This window comes from Gymnoscopelus braueri, assembly GCF_963280865.1.
Source record: "Gymnoscopelus braueri genome assembly, chromosome: 16".
Lineage (NCBI taxonomy): Eukaryota > Metazoa > Chordata > Actinopteri > Myctophiformes > Myctophidae > Gymnoscopelus > Gymnoscopelus braueri.
Window position 1 is genome coordinate 45,465,515 of NC_137616.1, and position 24,913 is coordinate 45,490,427.

The 24,913-nt window shown below is 39.7% G+C and overlaps 1 protein-coding gene across 1 annotated transcript; it reads left to right on the forward strand.

Moving 5' to 3' along the window:
- Positions 1-3,290: 3,290 nt before the first annotated feature.
- Positions 3,291-9,302, forward strand: LOC308102511 (uncharacterized protein). The gene is made up of 6 exons (XM_080452257.1): positions 3,291-3,398; positions 3,865-3,978; positions 4,863-4,991; positions 5,466-5,548; positions 7,831-8,031; positions 9,177-9,302. The coding sequence occupies exons 2-5, from the start codon at positions 3,927-3,929 to the stop codon at positions 8,011-8,013; spliced, it is 447 nt and encodes a 148-aa protein (XP_080308383.1). The 5' UTR covers positions 3,291-3,398; positions 3,865-3,926; the 3' UTR covers positions 8,014-8,031; positions 9,177-9,302.
- The last annotated feature ends 15,611 nt before the right edge of the window (positions 9,303-24,913 follow it).

Here is a 24,913-nt window from a genome sequence, read left to right on the forward strand (position 1 = left end):
ACCGCCGTAAACACTCTATTTGACACGTTGGACGAGACATTTCGTACTACTTCGCCTCTCGTGGCTCCAATGGAGATTGCGTATCTTGCTAAATTAACAATCTTTGGTTATGATACGCACTAAGTACTTCCGGGGCAACATGTTTGACCCACTCTCGCGAGATTTGGGAAGATATCTGAAGGGTCCATCTCGGTCCATCTGCAGTCTGACGGGCCGCGGGCGAGACAGAGGGCTCTGCCCCTTATATTATATTTCATTAGATTTGAACTCTATGCTCTGTCCCCATAAGATGCTCTAAAAACGGATAAACTGAGATTCTGAATATAGTAGCCAACGTGAAATCATTATGCACATATAAAATATTAAATACAATGTGTGTTCCAATGCTCAATAATATAATTTTCCATTATTAACTGTCTTGGTTGATGGGGTATGATTTGAATCATGATATTTTGCTAAACATAACATTCTTGCTAAACATACTATTGTCTAAAGTGGTCAAATATATACCTTATAAATTTATAAGGTATAATTATAGTTATATATATCTCTATATATATGGTTAACATTGAGCAGAAACAGGAGCACATCTAGCATAGCATGACTGAATAATACATGTGTGTTTGTAGGGGGAATAATACATGTGTGTTTGTAGGGGGAATTTCATAGGTTTCTTAAAAGCATCTTTGCCAATAACAGTGCACTTTCAAACAGCATTTATTTTCTTTAATGAAGAAAATCCACAAATCCACATCCACATGACGTTGTCAGCCAGGGAGAGGGGATCGGGAGGGTGGTGGGATGGTCGGGGGAGAAGCAAACCACGCCTACTTAGGAGACCATTTGTAGGATTTGTGTACTACTTCGCCTCTAGTGGCTCCAATGGAGATTGTGTATCTTGCTAAATGAACAATCTTTGGTTATGATACGCACTAAGTACTTCCGGGGCAACATGTTTCACACATGCGCATTACACGGTCAAGGAACTGTTACCATAATGCCTTTCGCCACCTGGTGGAGGGGGTGTGTAACCGTCACTGAAAAAAACAAAGACAGACAGACACACAGACTCATTGATTGATTAGCACGGTGGTTCTCATCCTTTTCAGGCTGTGACCCCCAAAAATATTCATATTTGAACTGGGGACCCCACACCCTGACAAGCACTAGGAATTGTAAGGAGTTGAGGCATTACATTTAGTTTGACTCAGTTCCACATATAAATATCGTGAAAATAGCTACAAGCTCACACCGCCTCGCAACGTGAGGCGTTGTGAGCTTGTAGATCAGCAATTTTCCAAATTGTTGCCTCTTTCTTATATTATTTGACAATTTGGCTTATGTTTGACCAGTTTTTATAGTATACCCTGCTGAAAAAACCAGCACAGACCAGCTTATGGTGGTTGCTGGTTTTAGCTGGTTTTAGCTGGTATTAGCTGGTATTAGCTGGTCTTAAGCTGGTTTAGATGGCATACCAGGCTGGACAAGCTGGTCAGGCTGGTCAGGCTGGTTTGCCAGTGTAGTTGGTTAGCTGGTCACTAAGCTGGATTCTGCTGGTCTTTGCTGGTCAGCCAGCTGGCTGGCTGGACTGACCAGCAAAGCCAAGCTGGTAGCTGGTCTTTGCTGGTCAAATGGGTGGACTGCCCAGCAAAGACCAGCTTACCAGCTAGACTTAGCTGGTCAGATGGCTGGACACTGGACAGACCAGCAAAGACCAGCTTAGCAGCTGGTCAAGTTTGGTTAGATCCCGATCCAACATGTGGATCGGGACTCCCAGGGGGGTCCCCACGTGATTTGGGGGTGGTCCCCACCCAGATGACAGTGAAGTGATAATTTAAGGACCTTTAAGACCTTTTTAGTACCTAAAAAAAACCCACCATTTACTGCATCAAAAGTAATCAACAAACTATACTATAAAAAATGTCAAACATTGGCCAAATTGTCTAACAATAATAATAATATAAGAAAACATTTTGAAAATAGCAGATCTACAAGCTCACAACACCTTCCTTGCGAGGCGTTGTGAGCTTGAAGATCTGCTATTTTCACAATAGAGTCAAACTAAACGTAATGCATCAACTCCTACATTCCAAGTGCTTTAAGGGTGGGGGGTCCCCAGTTCAAATATGATTATTTTGGGACGTCGCGGCCTGAAAGGGTTGAGGACCACTGGGTTAGATCACGTGTGTGTTTCCCAAAACAGTGGGTCGGGGCCCATTTGTGGGTCATGTACACATCACGAGGAAAGATCCCTTTTTTTGTTTCCTACAAAAATATATTACTATATTATTTCAAAACATTTCCCACCCAAAAATCTAAAATCTTCATCAATAAAAAAACAAATAAATACAAAATCTAAGAAATTCCATCAATTAATAAAAAAAAAAGCATGCAGTGAAAATAGCAGATCTACAAGCGTTGTGAGCTTGCAGATCTGCTATTTTAACTAGTTTGGATCCCGGGGAGACATCATACCTGCCATTAGACTGTGAAGATTTTCTTCTGTTACAATTGCCCCCCCCCCAGTATATACAGTATATTTTATTGTATTGTATTGTATTGTATTGTATTGTATTGTATTGTATTGTATTGTATTGCATTGTATTTTACTTTACATTTCTTGTCCTTTTCTTGTGATGTGACATAAATATTATATTTAATAATAATAATAATAATAATAATAATAATAATAATAATAATAATAATAATAATAATAATAATAATAATAATAATGTATTATTATTATCATGACAACATTCATCCAAACTTATTTACTTAATTTCGCAATTGGCAAATAATATGCTAGTTTGATTCTAAATAACACTTTTTTTTGCTATGGTTACCAAAATGAACAGATCTACAGATCTACATCTTGTCGCAATTTGACGTGTTGTGAGCTTGTACATCTGTTTTTACAGAGAAGCGGGCCCTTTATGGGCCCTGAGCAGTGTTGCCATATCTGCTTATTATAAGTGACTTTGGGCTTGTTTTTCTGTAAAGTTGCTTGTAAATATTAGTGAAATATTTCACTTATTATTTTTGAAAATAGCAGATCTACAAGCTCACAATGTGTTGCAAATGCGACGCACTGTGAGCTTGTAGATCGGCTATTTTCAAATAGGTTTAAATGTCGCTTCTTTTGGGCTTAATTTTTTTCACAGACCTGGCTGCTTATTTCTCTCACAAAATCTGGCAACACTGTCTCAGCAGGCTCGTGACCCTTGAACTACCGCTCGCGATACGCGGGGAGAATGAATGCTATCTGAGTCGAGCTGCCTGCAGGCTGCAGCTCTCACTTCAGTAGAAAGTTTATTGCGTTGCTTTGGATTCATCAAAAATAATTATAAACCGGCTTCAGAGAAGATAAAAGAAAGAAGAAGAAGCGGCGGACATTTTAGGTGAGTGTTGACACACAGAAATACTATTTATGTAGGCGTTTTAGCCTACTATTACTGTATTGATAATTAAGTGCGTAGGCTGCTGTGTTCGAAGTCAATCACAAGTGACTCATGTCATGACCCAACTCTACACATTGTTTAATTATTTAATTTGTCTTGATAAAGGGATTATGACAATAATTACAATAAATTATAGTGGGAATATACAATATAATTTATACTATAGGCCACTACTGCTTGCCTGTGTGCCGCTCAAAACTAAATTCAGAATATGACGTCTGTGTGTGTGTGTGTGTGGACACACGCTTTCAGTGATGAAGCTACAGAGTGTTTTAATATCCCGTGAACTCTGAACATTAATGTCTGTCTATCTGTCTGTCTGTCTGTCTGTCTGTCTGTCTGTCTGTCTGTCTGTCTGTCTGTGTGTGTGTGTGTGTGTTATTATTACACATTTCTTTGGCTGCAGTGGCCAAAATGAATGGTTTGCAGCCCTACTAAAAGAGAAAAAGGAACCCAGAGAGAACCATTATGTGTTATGCCCCCCCCCCCCCTCCCACAAAGAGAAGAAAACAGTTTGAAGGTAAAGTGATATTGTTTTGTTAAATGTTAAAGTAATCATTGCTTGTTCAGTAACAGGGGTCTCCCAGACTCTCCACCTCTTTAGTAAGCCGAAAATGCATTTCCAGGAATACCAAATTTAACCAATCAGAACTCATACAGGATACAGGATAAATAAGTTACAATTGGAAGTGATGACACAAAGAAGTGGGCATACAAAATTTGAACCCATTTAGACCAGGAACGCATCTGTGTAATTGTTTTGATTTCTTTGGCTAGACCTTTGGCTTCAAAAATAGCAGATCTACAAGCTCATAGCGCGACACAGAGTGGCGCGCTATGAGCATGTAGATCTGCTATTTTTGAAAATCTTTGAATATATATGTTTTAAAGTGAACATTTGTACCTCAAATCTTTTTCCTTTTATGTTCAAAAAACTTTTAGGATTTAGAGAGCATTTTTAGAATCGGCCCCAGGTCTTAATGGGTTAAAGCTGCACTATGTAACTTTCCTCTTCTACCCCGGATTTGAACCCGGTTTCCTGAGCAAGTGCTGTAACCTTTTACCATTGAGCTAATAGAGCCTGCCTGCTTGCTCAGGTGATACATTAAATCTTGACCATCAGATCAAAATTCATGTCAGATCCTGTGTCTAGGTGAGACATGACCTTTGACACTATCTAAATGTCTCAATAGAAGAGCAGGGAGACTAAATACAACCACCCCAATTATATAAGTTATATTGTATTATTTGTATTAACATACTCTAACATACAGATTGTATAAGTTATATTGTATTAATATACTCTACGATACAGGTTGCATAAAATTACATTTTATTCCACTTTAACTTTCTAACAAAAAACATCTTGTTTTATCCAAAATATATTACTTGCACTACCTTTAGACTCTGACTCGTCTGAATACGGTGGAGATGCTGTTGTTCCCCAAGCTATCCACGACGAAATGTCAAGTACAGTCATACCCAGAAGAAGGCCAAAGAGTTGGAGCTGGACCTACAGCATCTTAAAACTAAGTAAGCAATGACTAATGTTAACGAAACAGTTGCATGAGTTTGCTCTTCTCTTTTTGTATATATCGATATGTTGGTTATTTGTTCTCATGTTCTTTTTTACTTAGATCTTGACCACAAATGTTAAAAAACATTATATAGAAAGCATGTTAAATGGAGTGGACAGATGCTAGGCTCATTATTAAACTGGTATCCTACTAAGGCATACATCAATTCAGTTTTTATTTTTTATTTTTCCGTACCCTGTTCATGCTTTAAGATGCAACAAATTAGAGATTGCAAAACAGAAACTGGAGGAAGGGCCCCAATATAGCTCTGCAGCAAAGCCTGACATCCCTGCTGCAGATAAGCAAACCAGTGACAGCATAGGTGTGTTTAGACAGTGATACTGTTCTACGGAAAATGGTGACAATGTGTACAATATAAGTACTGTGATACTGCCAAAAGGAGCTTAAATATGATTCTCTACATTTTCAGTTGCAACTTCCTCCGTTTCCTCTTCCCCCGAGTCAGACGATTTGGCATCGACACCTGGGATGTTTGACGGCAACGGTGACAAGGTATTGAAGAAACATACTGTGTAGGACAGTGGTTCTTAAAAGTGGGGTTCCACAGTGTCCCCAGCTAAATAAGGGACCAGTCGAAATTTACATAAGGGGGGGCATGGAGGAAATGTATGTGCCCTGATCTAAAATGCCATGACCCTCCCTTTGACAAAAAAAAAAAATCAATGACCCTCCCCAAGTGATTACAAAAAAAAGAGTAACCCTCCCCGCCTAGAAGTGTCACGATATATTGTGTCACGATATAGCCTATCGTGGTATTAAAATGTGATGATAGGTATTGTCATGATGTCATACTGTATCGTAATTTAATACAAAAAAAACACTTTCTTTTTTTTTGCCGGTGAAAGTTAGGAGTTTTTACTGTATGATATGAAATGTAAAGCTTATCATAATCATAGTAATTATTAATCATGTCCTCCATCATATTCAAGGTATTTTGGAGAGAAATGAAACGGACTCCAGTCAGTCACTTTCAGTTTAAAGCACTGCAGAGGGGAGGTGTTGTGTGTCAGCTGATGCTCGTTGACGCTCGTTAATGTGACATGCATCTGCACTCTCAAATAGGCCTACATCTAATCTAAGATTGTATTATACTGTATCTGGTATTATAGATGTTTTTTAGCTGTTGGAAATAACTAGGCTGCACTTGGTTGGTAAAGTCCAGATGACAAAAATATGAGGTTTGTGGAATTTATAGTTATGCAGTCTTATATTATATTATATTTGTTATATTAGTGTCTATCTGTCCTCTGAAACAATGGGTTTATAGTTAGTGAGAACTTCACTTCTCCATTAAGCTTGCACAAATGTATTTATTTGTGTACAAAGCACTTTGTAATTGTTTCTAACTTGCTTTATAACGTTATTTATAAGATGATGGCCAATGTTGATGATACATGAGAAAAGAACATTAATAATATATCATATCGATATCATGCCCAACATCATGTATCGTATTGTGAAATTCTTGACACCCCTAACCCTCCCCATCAAATACAACATGACATTTAAAACTGATATGTCCAATGTTTTGCTTTCGACATTGATTAGAACATTGCTGTAGTGTAGTCAGTCTTGCTAAATGCACAGTGTATCTGTAGTAGTGGTAGCAGAATGGATAGTGTTCTCATCTTACATGTGGGAAACCCATTGAATCCTGGTCAGATTGAAGAAAGTTGAATATTTGGTAACCAGTAGTTTAAAACTTTTGTCACTCTGCCCTTTTAATTATCAACTACAGTGACTACAACTACACTGTTGCCTACATAAAACAAATTAGGCTATCAATTATGGCCTGATGCTTCTGGTTTTACTTGTGGAGCTATAGGCATCTATACACAACTGTCCATATAGATCCACATTAATCACATGCACAGAATTACTTCAAATGATTATGAATATCCAGTTATAGTAGGCCTATTTATAATGCATCTCTCCAATAACGCCTGTTGAAGTTTTGCTTAATTGTTCAACCACCATCGTTAAGACGCTGAATAGATTTGACTGGGTCGTTCACACTCGCTGTGCGTTGATGGCTTGTTAACGACCGTCATTGATTCTAAATAGACAAGGTGTTACTTGATTTGAATTCTTTGTATCCTTTGAAATGGAGAGGGGTCATTGACCACTGTTCTGCTGTACTAAAAAGGTATATAAAAAACGGACTATTTTATCAATTCAAAATTGCATGACCCTCCCTTGGATTCAAAGTAAAATTAGCTGACCCTCCCTTGGACCAAAATTAGAAAGGCATGACCCTCCCCTATTTTCCTCCATGCCCCCCCTTATGTAAATTTCGACTGGTCCCTAAGAAACAGTTATCATTTCAAAAATAGGCAACGTGTCATGATGCATCGTGAGCTTGTAGATCAGCTATGTTTTGCTATTTTTGAACTATTTTTGAACAGTTTTGCCTATGGCATGAACAAAATAGGGATGCCGGGTGGAAAAGGTTAATTTCACTACTATTTTACCAGCTAGAATGTAATCCAATGACAATGTACTGTATAAGAATTACTTCAACTCTCCCCACCTACAGTATAGACAGTTGTAGAATTCTGTACTAAATGTAATCCAACAATTAACATCTTCTCTATTGGAGGTCCATGGCACCAACTCTTTTCTAAATGGGTCCGCACTTGGGGGTCCTTGAAAATGTAATTTCTTTACAGTAAATTCTGTTTGAAGTGGGCCTGCTTTTGTCAAAAATGAGTCTGAAATGTCATGGTAAAATGTTTTTTAATTTCTAAAACATGTGTTGTTTTCTTCTGTTTCAGGTCCACATTGGCTCTGGTGTGTGGCTCGAAAAGGAGATCTGGAAGATGGTGGCAGCAAACACCAAGGACTCCCTGTTCATGAAGGAGCTTGCTGTTGCCATTTGGGGGACAACAACCCTGAAGACCATGCAGGAGCCTTACAAAGAATGCCCCACTAGCAAGGGGGAGGCCAAACCCCCCTGACCGCAGGACTCAGAAGAGGTATGTTTACTGAGGGGTGGGGGGGTTCATTATGACTTGATCTCATAATTCAATCTGCTCTGTGCATGACTGTAGTTCTCTTTTCCAGAAGGTGGAATTCCCGTTAGCGTTACCTGTTCAGTTTTTCATACCTTCATTTGGTTGTCTCAGCAGCATACTGTTTCAACCAGAAACACATATGGAGATGTTGGTTGTTTCCAATTTATATCTGCTGCCGAGCCAATCAAATGAAGCTATGAAAAACTGATCGGGAAACGGGAATGTCACCTTCTGGAAAAGAGATTATATTAAGCTTATTAATCAATCATAAAAGAAAATACTCTATTGTAATAAAATCGATTTTATGGCTGAAAGAAATGCAGATCTACAAGCTTGCAACTCGTTGGACGTGTTGTGAGCTTGTAGATCAAAAAAGTAATCAATAGAATAATCGCAAGTAGAATAATTGGTAGTGGCAGCCCTACATGCATGTTTGGCAGGGGTAGCTTTTTCCCCCAAATTGTTGTTGTCCATTGTAGCCATCTGACTTATTGCCTGCCCACTGTCCACCCACCTTTTTCATTCAAATGCATGTTTTCTAACTGAACTGAAACACGGGGTTAAAAAAACACTTCACCCCATTTTCAACTCATCTTCATATAATTGGTCCTCACTAATACACATTTTAAGATGGCACCATTTATGTCTACTCACTCTGTGTTTCGTTGATAGGTCGTGGACAGTTTAGAAACCTGCCTACCTTTGACATCATCGGTAGGCAGGTTTGGTCATTTAGAACAACTTTATTTGTTCATTATTAATGCAAGAACAATGGCTTCTACTTCTGCATGCAAACTTTCCAGGTAGAGACACACTGTAGTTTCTATTAGCTTGGAATCTCCATTGGTGATGTCACTGGTAGGCAGGTTTCTGAACTGTCCACATTCCACCAATGAGTGGCAGAACGAGTAGACAGAAATGGTGCCATTGTATAATGAACATTAGCGAGGATCAGTTAGTTATATGAAGATAAGGTTGAAAATTGGTGAAGTTTAAGTTACTTTAAGTTTTTCTCAAAACATCACAATTCATTTAACTCACCCCATGCAGTATATTGCTAATTATATTTGTTTTATTGTTGGGGGTTCTTGTTTGTTTTCTTTCAGACTGTTTCCATTGGTGGCTGCAGGGGCAGAACATTCTCACAAAGAGGAAGGCCATGGACCATGGCCAGGACATCAATAGAAAGGACAAGAAATTGTGTGTCTGTGTAGGGGGGGGTTGATATGGGGGTAATGCTTTATAGCGCCACCAGCAGGCCGATTTTTGCAAGACACGTTTTTGGCTGCAACTTTACAGATGTTTTCCAAACATCACACACATCGGTATACAGTATCTCCATAGTCATGTAATCAAGACGGATCTGTCAGATTTTTCATATTCTCTCACTCTTTTCCAGTCATTTGAACACTGTGTGTGTGTTAGTGTGTTCCTCAGGTTGAAGTTCATGTATTTATGTGTTTATTTATACATTTATTTGTTATTTAAATGTTGTTTTTGAGGGTTTTTTATAAGTGTTTAATAAATTATTGTTATGTATGAAATTGATACATGATTATTTATGACTTTGTGGATTTTGCTCACTTTTATATAGGCTACTGTAGGCTACTGTTTTTTAAATATACCACGTGCTGTGGGCACCTGGCTGAAATTCACCATGATCATGCATCCTCTCCAGCAAAGTTGGTCACTGCATATCCAGAATACACCTGAATACACATAAATACCAGATAGCAGCTTAAACCAGCTTAAACCAGCTAAACCATCATAAATACCAGCTACCAGCTTAAACCAGCTAAACCATCATAAATACCAGCTACCAGCTTAAACCATCAAAAATACCAGCTACCAGCTTAAACCAGCTAAACCATCAAAAATACCAGCTACCAGCTTAAACCAGCTAAACCATCATAAATACCAGCTACCAGCTTAAACCAGCTAAACCATCAAAAATACCAGCTACCAGCTTAAACCAGCTACCAGTTTAAACCAGCAAAACCTACCACCTTAAGCTGGTCAACCACCAAGACCAGCTTAAGGTGTGTTTTGGACGTCCAAAACACACCTTAAGGTGGTCAACCACCAAGACCAGCTAAAACCAGCTGGTCCAGCTTAGGCTGGTCTAAGCTGGTTTTTTCAGCAGGGTAGTTTGTTGATGATTTTTGATGGGGAATGGCCTTTTTTCATTTAATTTCTTTCCTCTTTTTTTGGGGGGGTATTAAAAAGTCCTTATATTGTCACTTGTCCTTAAGAAGGTGTTGGTTGGAGATGGTTTTGGGCCAGAATATTCGCTGTATATCTGAAAAGGATTAAAAATGGGGGGGGGAGAAAAAAGAAAAAGAAAAAACCTCCGACATCTACACTTCATGGAGATTTTTTTTTTGTACCGAATTAACCAAATTAAAGTTAACAAAAAAAAAGAAAAGTAAGAAACCCGGAAAAATCATAACATGTTCGGTTTTAAAATGCCCTCTGCGTCCTTGCCACACTGACTACATACAGTCACTACATTCAGGATACAGACAGTATGATGTTGCAGCAGTGAGCCTGACCATGTGCACACTCTGTGAAACGTCAAGTAACATAGCTGCAGTTGCATGTTACAGCCACACGGTGGCAACCAAACACCACTCTATATTACAGTAACGGAAGACCTGCTGAATGTTGCAGTAACTTAACAGTTAACAGTTTGTCAACATGACAGCTCATTTTATTTACGGTTATTTGATTTGATTTAGCTCATATTCATCATCTGTGGAGATGTTTTTAAACGATGTGAATCACTGGCTTCTCTCAAAACTGGCCTGAAAAAGCAAACTGTCCGATATTTACAAGTGGAGATAGATATTAAATCCTGTTGAAATGAGGGGACGCCACCCCCCCCCCCCTCTCTGCAAATAGCTATTTGTATTTTGTTAATGGCATGTATTAATTTGTTAATATTTTATGAATACATAGGATACAATGGAAAGAACTCCCCACCTTTTTCTGCCATTTTTTTAGTCCAAGTGTTTTATGACTATCATTTTTGACTAATAAAGTATTCAATCATTCTGCCCCAATGGCAAAATAATGTATTTTTAGTTATCTGGCATTGCATTTCACATTTTTCCCCTGGAGAAAAAAGGGTTGGAAAGGGGCAAAAATGTTTGATAACGTCATCCTGCTCCTACATTTTGATATTGAATATTTATACGCCCCCATTTATACTATAATCTAACAATACCTCTTCTCTATCACTCCAACAATCACAGAGAAAGCACCCCCCAACACCAACACAAGGAAATAGGCTCTGCATTGTTTTCTCTTATAATTGTTCATATGTGTCTATAAAATATACTGTATATTCCCTAGAGAACTTCAAAAGAAAGAGAATGTCCACACTGAGGTTTTCAATTGCAAACATATATTTAACAGATAATAGAGAATGAACAAACCGTGCAAAATTAAACAGTCGTGCTAATTACACATTTGTAACTGAGTGTAAAATGTCACCAACATTATTATAAACATTATTACATTCTCAGAGTTCTATATGTGTTATATATATTATATATTTGTTACAAAATGTTATTTTGACCAATCTTCGGATGAATTGTTGATTAACTGTCTGTGTTTCTATTGTCAGATCTCTCTGAATGTGATCCCAACGATATCGCTGACCACTGTTGTTGTTATAGTTGAAGTGTTGACTCCGCCTTCCACTTGCACACAACAATTATTTTAACAGTAAATGCAGTTATCGTTATTAGTTATTCTTTGTTCTTTCTTTAAGCTGATATATCAGATAACGATGCTATGTTTTGTAAGCACCTGTCTCAGTTCTGTAAAGATTCAAATGTAACGATTTCGAGTAAATCTATGTTGCCTGACAATACTTTTACTTTTATTAGTGATGCATGGCACACAACGTCATGGCTTGACCATTGTTTAATGACCTGTAAGTATAACGCTTTTTGGCCCTTTCTGCTAGATTTGACTATGCTGTATTTGTTCCTTGTAGCAAAACAAGGATACAGAATATCAGTGACAAGAATTTATTATGATCACGTAATCACACAACTGATCAAGTACTGATCAAACAACTCAATTAAATTATGCGCACACAATATCACACTACAAAATGTCAAAATGCTTAAATAGGGGATGTCACAATTTCCCACGCCCATGTTAAAAAAGGATTTGAGCATGTTTTCTTGTCTAATTTCCACAAAGAAGGTTCAATACTGTCCAAGTCTTAGGACTTTTGATGTTATAACTAACGTATTTATGAAACAAAAAAAGTTTAAAGAGTTTCTGTTGCAATTTGTGCTAGGTTAACCCCTTATTATCCAGAATGCCTATACTTAAAGTAATACTAGGTAACGTTTTCAACAAAACTAAAACAAACACCCACTCCATGAATTTCACCCCCGGAAGCCTTTTATTTATATATTTTCTATTGAGCGATGTCGGGGGGGACTTTCCCGGGAAAATGACGTCATCTGGCCGGAAAACGGAGGCGGAAATGCACTGGTTTCCTGTTTGGCCAGGAACTACCGCGCTAATAACAAAAAGGAACCTCACGCTGATTTTAAGAGAATGTAGGATTGGAAGATTGAAAAAGAACAGGAAAAAGAAAGCACAGCTCATGGTAACTAATGCTCCACTGGCTAAGAGAAACGATCCGCAGATAGTATAAAACAATTAAAAGAACGCTTTTTGAAACGCTTCCGGCTTCCGGTGAAAACAAATGGAATTCTGGGTAATCGAGGACTACGGAAATTGTATGCAGTGACGGTAGTGACCAGCAGAGGTTGCTAAAAATCGTTATTTGTGAATCTGCATTGTACAACTTTAATATGCCTGTTTTGAATGGGCCACTTAATTGCAGCTTTCTGAAGATCCGCTCATCCAAACAAGTTCAAACTTGATACTGCGTTTCCCTGGGTCCCCAGCAACACACCTGACAAATGTCGACTTCATACAGTGTTCGGTTTTCAAGATATATAATTGTATAATGTAATAATAGTGTGGATGGCGGCCATTTTGAATTAAAATAATTTCCCTACATGCAATTCCTTGCGACTTTTTTCCTCTCATTCAGGACATATTTAGGACACAAAATCAGTTGAGTTTGTCTTTGTTGCAATTAGTGGGAGGTCAAGTGACAATATTACTGAACTAATAGCTGAGGTATGGAGAAAACACTATCACAACCTATTTAACTGTGTAAAATGTGGCACTGTGGCAGTAGATCATGTTGAACTATCTGAAAGTGTACTGATCAGGTCTGATGAGGTGGTTGATGCCATTAGGTTGTTAGACAACAACAAGGCATGTGGCATGGACCACATCACAGCAGAACATCTCAAATTTGCAAGGAACAAAATCTGCCCTTTACTGGCCTTGTGCTTCACAGGTCTGATGGGTCATGGTGTCCTCCCAGAAGCAATCACTTCTGTACAATTAGTACCTGTCCTTAAAGACAAGGCAGGTAAACTAAACAGCATTGACAACTATAGACCTATCGCTCTGGCCAGCATCCTCTCCAAAGTTTTGGAGAGAATCCTGCTTGTGCGTCTGGAAGTGTTTGTCCTGACTGCAGATAACCAGTTTGGATTTAAAAAGAAACACGGCACAGACTTATGCATCTTTGCACTTAAAGAACTGATTGCCAGCTACAGTAGCCATAATTCCACTGTTTTCCTCTGCTTCATTGATGCATCTCGAGCATTTGACAGGATTAACCACTTCAAACTGTTTCAGAAACTGCTTGATAGAGGCACACCTAGATACATTGTACGTATACTGGTGTTTTGGTATGCAAATCAGAAAATGCAAGTCAAGTCAAGGTAATGTAATATCTGCCCAGTTCCCTGTTAGCAATGGGGTACGCCAAGGGGGGATTTTATCCCCTGTTTTATTTAATGTTTATATGAATGATCTATCTGTTGGATTAAATAAGTGCAATAGCACAATGGCAGGTGTTTTTCTCTCACATTTCTAAAGCCTTTTCAACTGCAATGAAAAAATAAATCTTTGCCTGCGGGTGTCACTGGTGAGGGATTTTGCCTGTCAATCATCGCCTCTGCTCCGCCCCCCCCCCCCCCAAAGGAAAGGATAGGGGAGGGGAGGGGCGAGGAGGAGAGTGGGCGGGATTAATCGGCTGTGACCTCACTGCTGAAGGGCCAAGCTCAGATTACTTTTCAGCCTAATTATTCAGAAAACCCCAGACCACAGCAAATCCACTGAATGTTCAAAGTTCAGATTTTTTGGGTGTTATTGAGGTCATAAAACCCCCAAAAAAACAAAAAATAAAAAAAGTGAAAATTAATGTCATAGAACCTTTAAAACACTCCATGTATGGTTTCATGTCCCGACTGGATGAGTTCCGGAACAGTATTATTGAGGATATAGTCAATCCTGGGAAAAGCTGTCTCCGGTACTCGTCCAGGCTGCGGAAACCCTGGAGAGCCAGCTTATGTGTGTGATTTTATGTCCTTGTATGGTATGGTTGTGTTTTGTGTGTTTTTTATTTATTTTATTTTAGTCTATTGTATTTGTATGCTGTGCTTTTATATATGCTCTATGGACCCCCTGAGTGTCTGGAATAAAGTTTGAATTGAATTGAATTTGTGTGGACAACACTTTTGTTCAATCCACAGGATTCAGGAACAGCTGGGTGTCTGTTGGTGCAATCTGGGAACCCAGATCCAACTGAAAATGAAAAACAGCGACCTCTGCTGTTTGTTCTATGTCTGTTGGCTCTGGGAGGAAGTCGACGTAGCACACGTGCGCAAAGAAAACCGGGGTTTAGGTCTGCTTTCAGCTTTCACTTCCGGTGGGTGCCACTATGCTTTCATTCCCACTAACAATATTTCTACACGGAACACTAACACCACTTCTCCCAGAGAACATGGATCGTTTTGGTTATAAGCCCACTTGTTTCTATGATGAAAGAGTAAGTTAAAATGTGAATATCTTTCCGTGGTTTTGTCTGCTCCGCGGACGCTATTGTTAAATTAGTTTGGGTTTGTTTCGAGGGGGAAAGATCGACGGACATGTGAATCCCGCCCACTACATTTGATTGGGTAAAGCGCGGCCTGCTTCCTGATCTGAAGGCACGCCCACTTGTAGCCAATGCGCAGACGTTATGACGAACCTCCCCGACAGATTCCAACAATTACATGTTCAAATCCGCAGTGTTCATTTGGCCATTTCTAACATTGTAAAAAATGGAAACAGACAGACCCATTGAATTCCATTTGTACACTCGGAGTTAAATTAACACAGTGTTAAATGTACAGTGGACTCATGTCTACTACCTGTGCATGTTCACGTGGTTCCTATCTCATCCAGAGAGACACACAGCTGAGCAGTGGGCATCTCCCCCAAAATGTCCCATGTGTTTGTCTGATCATTGAACGACTCGATGCAACAGAGATTGCTACATGGAGAGAGAACAATAGCCATGTACATTTACTCAATTACCGTCCTTAAGAACTATTGTGAAGTACCTTTACTTTACATTGTTAAACTTTTACTCCACTACATCTCATAGAAATATATTGTATGCTTTACTCTACTACAATTCTTTGAAAGCTTTAGTTAGGAAAGCTTTAGTTACACATTACTTTACTTATACATACAAAACATGCTTTAAACCTTTAAGGAGTAGTTCACCCAAAAAAATGACTTATTTTCTATCAATTACACATACACACGCCATGAAGCCTTGAATTCATGGATTTTTTAAACATTTTTGTCGCATTCCTAAGCCAATCATTTGATTAAAGTTATTCCCTTAACATTGAAGTCTATGAGAGCACCTCAGACAATGTCCAAGCTGGTTGAGATCGCCCTGAACTGGACCAGTACTTTCAGTAAGTGGTGTGCTAGTTTAAAAGAGACACAACTTTGTATGGAACACGGCTAGTCACTATTCAAAATTATCATTGTATAATAACAAAACAACTATAAAAAATATATAATAATATACAGACTGAAAAAATTATACTTACTTCCAGCATGTACCCTGTAATAGCTTAAGTACAAGGTATACATGCTGTAAAATGACTGTATTGATCACAATAGTTATGGGGTAAGTACAACACATATGTGATGACATTTCTGTAATGATAAAGCACACAGAGGACCTGTTGTGGTGAAACCTTTATTAATTATTACAAACAAAAACATTATCAATATTTATTTTCCTAGGTATAAAAGGGTCTATTTGAGGTCAGAAAAACACCTCAATAAATATACAAACTCTGTAGAATGTGAATAAGTATTCAAACTAACTAACTAACTCAACTGACTCTGGCATTTACCAAATATACACTATGATAATTTAACAATCCAAACAACACACACGTCAACACAAAGTGAACAGCTACACAAACCCAGCAGCTTGTCAGCACTTTACTGCACCATTATTGCATTCATATCAATGGACCTAATGATTATTGCATTGCATACTAATGAATATAATAATGAACATGACTTTTTTTTATCTGTGGACAGACACTAGTACTCATATTGTTCAACCAATATTATCGTATGAGCTGTGGGCGAATAATACAAGATGACAAAAAAAGCATCTGAAATTCCATCAAGTAGAATCCATAAACAAGATAAACAAAATGCCTAACACAAGATACTATTAATGTTTATTTTATTCAGTCATATTGATAGTCAGATTATGTGATTCCTCTGCTTTAGTATCCTCATTGTCATCCTGGATTAGACATAAAGGTCATTATACTGTATGTGTCTGTGTGTGACTAACTTCCACTAAAAGGCTGTCCCACTGGATGAGTCCTCATGTGTCTTTTCATATTATGCATTACGGCAAAGCCTTTACCACAAAGTGTACAAGAAAAGGGCTTTTCACCTGTATGAGTCCTCATGTGTTCTTTTAGATCACCCCTTTGACCACAGCCTTTACCACAAACTGTACAAGAAAAAGGCTTTTCGCCTGTATGAGTCCTCATGTGTGTTTTTAGATCACCCCTTTGACCACAGCCTTTACCACAAACTGTACAAGAAAAAGGCTTTTCGCCTGTATGAGTCCTCATGTGTATTTTTAGATCACCCCTTTGACCACAGCCTTTACCACAAACTGTACAAGAAAAAGGCTTTTCGCCTGTATGAGTCCTCATGTGTGCTTTTAGATTACAAGTCTGAGTGAAGGCTTTACCACAAACAGTACAAGAACAGGGTTTTTCACCTGTATGAGTCCTCATGTGTTTTTTTAGATCACCCCTTTGACCACAGCCTTTACCACAAACTGTACAAGAAAAAGGCTTTTCGCCTGTATGAGTCCTCATGTGTATTTTTAGATCACCCCTTTGACCACAGCCTTTACCACAAACTGTACAAGAAAAAGGCTTTTCGCCTGTATGAGTCCTCATGTGTGCTTTTAGATGACTTGTGCTAACAAAGCTTTTACCACAAACAGTACAAGAAAACGGCTTTTCCCCTGTATGAGTCCTCATGTGTTCTTTTAGATGACTTGTGCTACTATAGCCTTTACCACATATTGTACAAGAAAAGGGCTTTTCGCCTGTATGAGTCCTCATGTGTGCTTTTAGATTACATTTCTGAGTAAAGCCTATATCACAAACTGTACAAGGAAATGGCTTTTCCCCTGTGTGAATCATTGTGTGTATCTTCAGTTGTCCCTTTTGCTTAAATATGTTGCCACACTCTGTACAACTAAAGCTTTTCTTCCCTGCGTGACCCTTCATGGAGTGAGTTTGTTTCGATGATTTCAGGTGCTGTCCCAGCTTGCGCTGTCCTCCCACATTTTGTGTCTTGTGTGATTTCAGTGTGTTTAAAGCTGACTGATCTCTCCTAGTCTCCTCCCACTCATCACTGTCTTCAGTGTCTGATTCAGAACAGTGTGAAGAGAGGAGCTGGTGATCACTAGTTGGTTGTGATGTTTCACAGTCCTCTACATCAGCTTGTGTTTTCATGTGTTCAGTTGAGGTGCTGGCTACAGGCTCTGTGTCACTGTTTTCATCATCATCATCTTCACTTTTCACTGCTAGAAAAGTCAACGTTGACCCACCAGTTTCCTCTGGTCTTTGATGTAGCTCCTCCTGTTCCTCTTTAATCTGTGGAGGTTGTGGTTCCTCCTGAACCAGACTGGAGCTCCGCTCCTCTTCAGGTGAAACATCCTCTTTACACACAGGGACGTGCAGCAAGTCTAGGAAAAAGATTTAATGAGACTATAAAAGGTTTGCATCTTGTAGCTCCACTGCAGTACCTCAGTGCAGAGTTGCGGCTGGAAAAGGTATCAACAGATTACTCTTTGACCACATCTTCCAATTGTTTTATTTGATGGTGTGCTGACTGCACTCTGTGCTGTAAATAGTGTGGCCGTTGTTTGTTTACATTGCAGAGGTGAATGATTATATTCATTTACCCCAGGGGGGTCCCCACATGATTTTGGGGGGTCCCCAGATGATAGTGAAGTGACAATGTAAGGACTTTTAAGACCTTTTTAATACCTAAGAAATGTTTAAATGAAAACAAAAAAAAAATTCTGCATTACTGCATCAAAAGTAATCAACAAACTATACTATAAAAACTGGTCAAACATTGGCCAAATTGTTTCGATGATTTCAGGTGCTGAAATCATCGAAACAATTCCGAAATAGGTTGCCTCTCAATGCCTCTCAATGCGAGGCATTGTGAGCTTGTAGATCGGCTATTTTCACAATATTTATCTGTGGAATCAGGGTGGGGGGTCCATAGTTCAAATATGATTATTTTGGGGGGTCGCGGCCTGAAAAGGTTGAGAACCACCGATTTAGATTACATTGCATGAACGCACATGCGTGTACGCGTGCCCACATCAAGTCACTTTTTGACCAATGCGGCCCGGACCCCAAAATGAGTTTGACACCCCTGATGTAAACAGTTCAGATAATAACAGTACATGGCACCTTCTAGTCAGTGTTGCCATGTCTGCTTTTTGTTTTGTAAAGTTGCTTGTAAATATTGGTGGTTGTGGGTTGCGTTTTTTGGGGCTTGTTTCTTAACACGTTCCCTGCCATTGACGCAGATCTATGTAATTTTTTTTTTAAATCATGCTAGAGGGCGCCCTTTGCTTGAATGATCCCTTAAATGTGATGGTGCGCTGACTGTGCTCTGTGCTGTAAATAGTGTGGCTGTTGTTTGTTTACATTGCAGCAAACAGAGGCCATTCTAATCGGCACCCCACACCAGGTCAAATCATCCCCAATAACTAGCATCACTTTCTCCAGCCAGATCCTTTCCCTCTCACCCGTAGTCACCAACCTCGGTGTTAAAATGGACCCCCACCTGACTTTCGATTCCCATATCAAACACCTCTGTAAAACCTCATTTTTCCACCTCCGAAATATAGCCAGACTCCGCCCCACACTCACTCTGCCAGATGCCGAAAAACTCATCCACGCCTTTGTCTCCTCAAGGCTTGACTACTGCAACGCACTTCTCATCGGGATCCCTAGCAAGAGCATCCAGAAGCTCCAGTACATCCAGAACAGTGCTGCTAGGATCCTGATGAGAGTGCGGAAATATGAACACATCACACCCATCCTCCATTCACTACACTGGCTCCCCATCTCCGTCAGGATCGAATACAAGGTCTCCCTCCTCACACATCAGTGCATCTACAGCAATGCCCCCTCCTACCTAAAGGAACTCATCAAACCCCCGAACTCCACCCGCTCCACCCGCTCACTCCGCTCCAGAAACTCAAACGCACTGGAGCCCCGCACAACAAATCTCTGCACCATGGGGGATCGGGCCTTCTGCTCAGCTGCTCCTCGACTGTGGAATGCCCTCCCGGACCATCTGAGAGCACCACAGTCGACTTTTAAAAAGGGCCTAAAAACCTTCCTTTTTAACAAGGCATTTGCATAGATAGAGATGTAGTTGTTTTATCTTTTTAAACTTCTACTGTGCCTGCTGACTTGATTTGAAGTTTATTCATTTCACCGTTTTATTATTATTGTTGTTTTCTCTTTCTTTTTTTGTTTTTAATCCTGTAGCACATTGAGATTTGCTTCAAAAATAAAGTGCGTTACAAATAAAATGTATTATTATTATTATTATAGCGCTCTCATAGGAGATGCAAGATGAGCTGAATGAGAGGCGGTCCCTATTATTTTGAGAGTATTAACTTCAGTGAGTCTTCTGCAGCAGGTTAGTTAATACTGAAGTAGAATTAACTGCAACGCCTCAGTGAACCCATAAATACTTATACTACTGAGCCATCATCCGATTCATGGTACATTCTGTTCAATGCAGGGGTCCATGCATTGATGTAGTCACATGGTTAATGCTAAAATTGATCAACTATATGAATCGGTATCAATTCATATCGATAACCGATTTAAAAAATAAATATAGACAGAGTGCTTGAAACTTACTGAGATACAGCTGGTTGTCAGGTTCCTGTTTAATAGAAACAGTCCTGGCTCGAGAACTGATCTTCACCTGCAAACTGGACTCCACACACTGGTCTAGAATTAAGGAATACAATACACACTCATTTAATAATAAAGACTTTGATGTGACATAAATAAGGAATTTAATAATAAGGATTTTGATCTTTCAATAGGTAGTGTGGTTCTTTTTTGAAGTGTCTACCTAAATAGGCCAAATGTATGTTGCTGAATGTGTCTTTTTGCTTTATTGTTACATTATTTGTACTTTTTCTGTAAAACACTTGTGCTTTAATCTAGTTCTGTAAAGCACTTTGAGCTGCATTTCAAGTCATAAAAGGTGCTAAAATAAAGCTTATTATTATTATTATTATTATTATTATTATTATTATTATTATATCAAGTTATTCAACATAAATCAGCTTTTTATTTAACAGAAATATTGTGGTTGATATCACAAGCAATCAGGCTTAAACATACCTATCCTGTACAGATTTACTACAGGTTTAAGACTAGAGACTAGAAACTAGAGGTCTCCGCCAGGTCAGGTAGATTAGAGTGGGCCAGCAATGTTCGGAATTCACCAATCAGGCTGGAATGTGAAAAATAGGACGGATGCGTCTTTATCATTTGATTAAAGAGATAATATGTACCGATTTTGCATGATGTTACATTTGTGGGAGTCATTTAAAAAAAATATGTTTTACAAAATTCGGCCTCCTGGTGGCGCTATAATAGGCAGATGTGAAAAAAGCAGGGCAAAAGTTTTTCCTTGGCCGCTGGGGAGTGTGCATACAAAGTTTTACACAGATCGGTGCAGTTATAGTTAAAAACACGAATCGGCCTATGAGGCTCCTCTGCCACTGATCTCCCCGCAAGCCAAGAACGCGGCTACTTTGAGCATTATTTTTCTTACTATACTTTTTTCTTACAGATTCCAATCAACTGTAAATAGTTTTTTGGTAATAAATAAAACCAAATAAAATATGAATGGTCTAGGACTATGTTCAATGGGACTGGGAGTTGTTCCCAGTTCTGGGGCTCTGTGTATTTATGATACATATTGCACGTCATCTTGCCATCATAATATTCAGGTCAATTAACTTTGCACTGATCATCTCAGTATTAAAACAAGCACCGGGTAAATGTCAACAATGAAGCGTCCTGTGGCTGTGATTTCACTCAATAGACTGCTTCATCGATCGCGTCCCAAAAATAAACTGATCTACAAGCTATCATCGCGTCGCAGTTCAATGTGTGGATACCTTGTAGATTTGTTTAGCAAAACTGTTGTACGATGAAGTATAAATCATTCTTCCTTCGTTGGTGTTTCGTCCAGGTTTCGCTCACACAAACCTATGCTTACCACGCCCACCTGGGCGAAACACCAGAGAGAATCCGGTGACGTTGTGTTGATTTGACTGGAGGCGGTGCGCACACCGTGATCCTTCACCTGTCAATCACTAAATCCACACAGCTGAGATAAATTGCACTAAATTGGCTAAAGGAGCAAGCAGGCTAAAGACCGTCAGAAGAGACGACGACAACAAAGCGAAAATGTAAGTTATTTTGTCATTGAAATGTCATTACATCTATGCAAATTAACACTGATAATACAACAATGTGGTAGCCTAATGCAATTTAATTACATTTAATTGGACTAATTAATGAGCATTAGCTAGCTGCTAGCTTACAGCATTGGATGTAAATGGTGAGGCTCACACAAACTAATAGCTTGTTTGTCAAATTACGTTTTAATTTTCAGATGAAAAGTTTAAAAGACTGGCTGATCAAAAAAAGAAAGCATGATGATGAGGATGATGAGGAGGAGGTGAGTTGGGGTTTTGAAAGTTGATTTTAACCTTTTGTAGTAGGTTTTAAAGCAGAGGCCTTCAACGTTTTCAGGACAGGGACCCCCAAACTATTCAAAATGGAAAATGTTTTATTTATTGAAAGACAAATTGACTTTTTAAGTAAAAATGAAAAATATATATATTGTGTGTGTGTGTGTGTGTGTGTGTGTGTGTGTGTTTATTTTTTTATTTTTTTATTATCTAATCAATAAAACAACAATTTCGGACCCCTGTTGAAGAGCTCTGTTTTACAGGTTGCTAAATTTCTAGACAAGACAGGTGGTGGACCAGGGAAGCCCAGGAGTGAGTGGAGGCCAGAGCAGAGGAAGTGAAGGAGATGCAGGACAGGAGCAGGGAGGAGGAGAAGAGGAGCATATTGCTGCTGCTGTTGCTATACACCAGCTATAGCTGGAGGAACAAAACACAGGCTGTCTGGTTTTGATCCGGGGTGGATTGAGGAGACAATATTCAAGCCTTGGCTTTATTATACTCCTGACCATGGTGAGTACCTCATAACACTCCAGTTTATTTGTTTTGAATTTAATTCACCCTTTTTAACCTCTGAACAGGATCCTCAGTGCTTGTTGCATTTGATCCCGTTATCATCCTGGAACATGAGGCTGTGATTGGTGGCTTCAAATGCCTCTACCACCTCACACAAAAAGAACAGGCTCATCATACTAATTATGCTGACCTCCTGGAGCTTGCTAAACTTCTTGGCTGCCAGTATTTTGAAAAGGTAAAAGTTGCTGATTGCCTTCCTTTAATCAACATCATGACCAAGTTTGTAATATTTAATCTGGGCTCATTTGGTCTCTTTAAGATTGGGAAGAGAACCAATTATACATCACTCCGAATTGTGGATGAGATGCTGGAGATCCTGGGCACTGTTGTTGAGGAGCCAATCCTCAAAGACATTTGTAGCTCTGTGGCAATTGGTCTGGAAGTGGATGAGACCACAGATGTGTCTGTTAAGAAACAGCTTGATATACACATCAGGTAAAATGTTATTCAGAGACTGGCAACAATTATCTAATAATTAAAATGATTTTGAATACATGATCTTGTGTTTAATATATGCTCTCTGTTCATCAGATACATGGATAAGGAGGGGATGCTTTACAGCCAGTTCTTGTCCACGCCATAAGAGAGGTCCTGAACAAAAAGAATATTCCCACCCATAAGATCTACGGCCTGGGGACAGATGGAGCAGCAGTCATGACTGGTATGAACTACCCCCCCCCCCCAAAAAAAAAACAAGGTTGACATTTACTGCTTAAAAACAAAATCATTAATATAAAACATCTGTTTTTGTTGTTGAACAGGGAGATTGAATGGGGTAGCTAAGCAGCTACAGGACACCTTCCCATGGTTAGTGCCAGTTGCCTGTGCCACCGCCTCGCCCTGTGCTGCAAAGATGCATCCTCAGGAGTGGCTTATATGGACTCCTTCAGGGACCTCCTACAGCAGCTACACCTGTATTTCAGGAACAGTGCTAACCGCACAGCTGTACTCCAGGCTGCAGCAGAGTGCTTGGGCCTGGATAACCTGAAAGTGAAGGTAATTGTATAAAGGGGAAAATATATATTATATTCCATGGTATATTTGAGGCACCAACCTGATATGATTGACTAACTGTGCTTTGATATCAGAATGTTAGTTTTGATGCAGTTGAACTAAGTTTTAAAGTCCTTATGTTCTATGACCTATGGGTCAAATAGTACCCCCCCCCCCCACTGCCTTGTGGTACCTTTGGGAGAAGGAAAGGCTATGGGAGTAAACCCTGACAGATAATCAGGAGTGGAGCCCCTAAGGCGGCTGTCACTGCTGACCTCCTGCCGGCAGCTCCTGCAGCCAAGCTGATGCCAGATGTATTGCCCTGCTCTCCTGGATCACACCAGCACGGCCGAGAGGGGGATTCTGATGATTGGGCAACCCAGGATCTCCATACTCCCTGCCCAGGCTTGCGCCATGGAGAGGTCACTCCAGCCTCCCCCTGGAGGGAGGAAACAACACGGAAGCTGGCAGTCTACGGGTTCTAAGTCCTACCCGTCTGGCGAAGGGAATGGGGCGCCACGTGTGCCAACCCCCCAGTGCCAGCGTCATCCTGGCGGGGCATAGGGTAAAGCACAACTAGCGGATGTCAACACTGCACTAGTGAAAAACAGGATGAAAACGAAGATAACGAAAACGAAGATACCAGCTCTTCGAGTATCAACTGGAATGTCAGAACCATGCGCACAGGGCTCTCGGACAGCCTTGACCACATTGATGACTCGCGAAAGACAGCCATCATCGACCGCGAGCTCCACAGACTTAATGTTGACATCGCTGCCCTCCAAGAGACACGTCTCGCTGACTGTGGCTCTCTTCTGGCAGGGCAAGAGCGCAGAGGAGACCCGGGAGTATGGCGTGGGATTTGCTGTGAAGAACACTCTACTTCCCATGATAAACCCACCGACAGGAGGCTCTGAGCGGATCCTTGCAATCCGCCTATCCACCAGTAGCGGGCCAGCCTACCTGTTGAGTGCTTATGTCCCGACTCTCTGCTCACCATCACAGTCA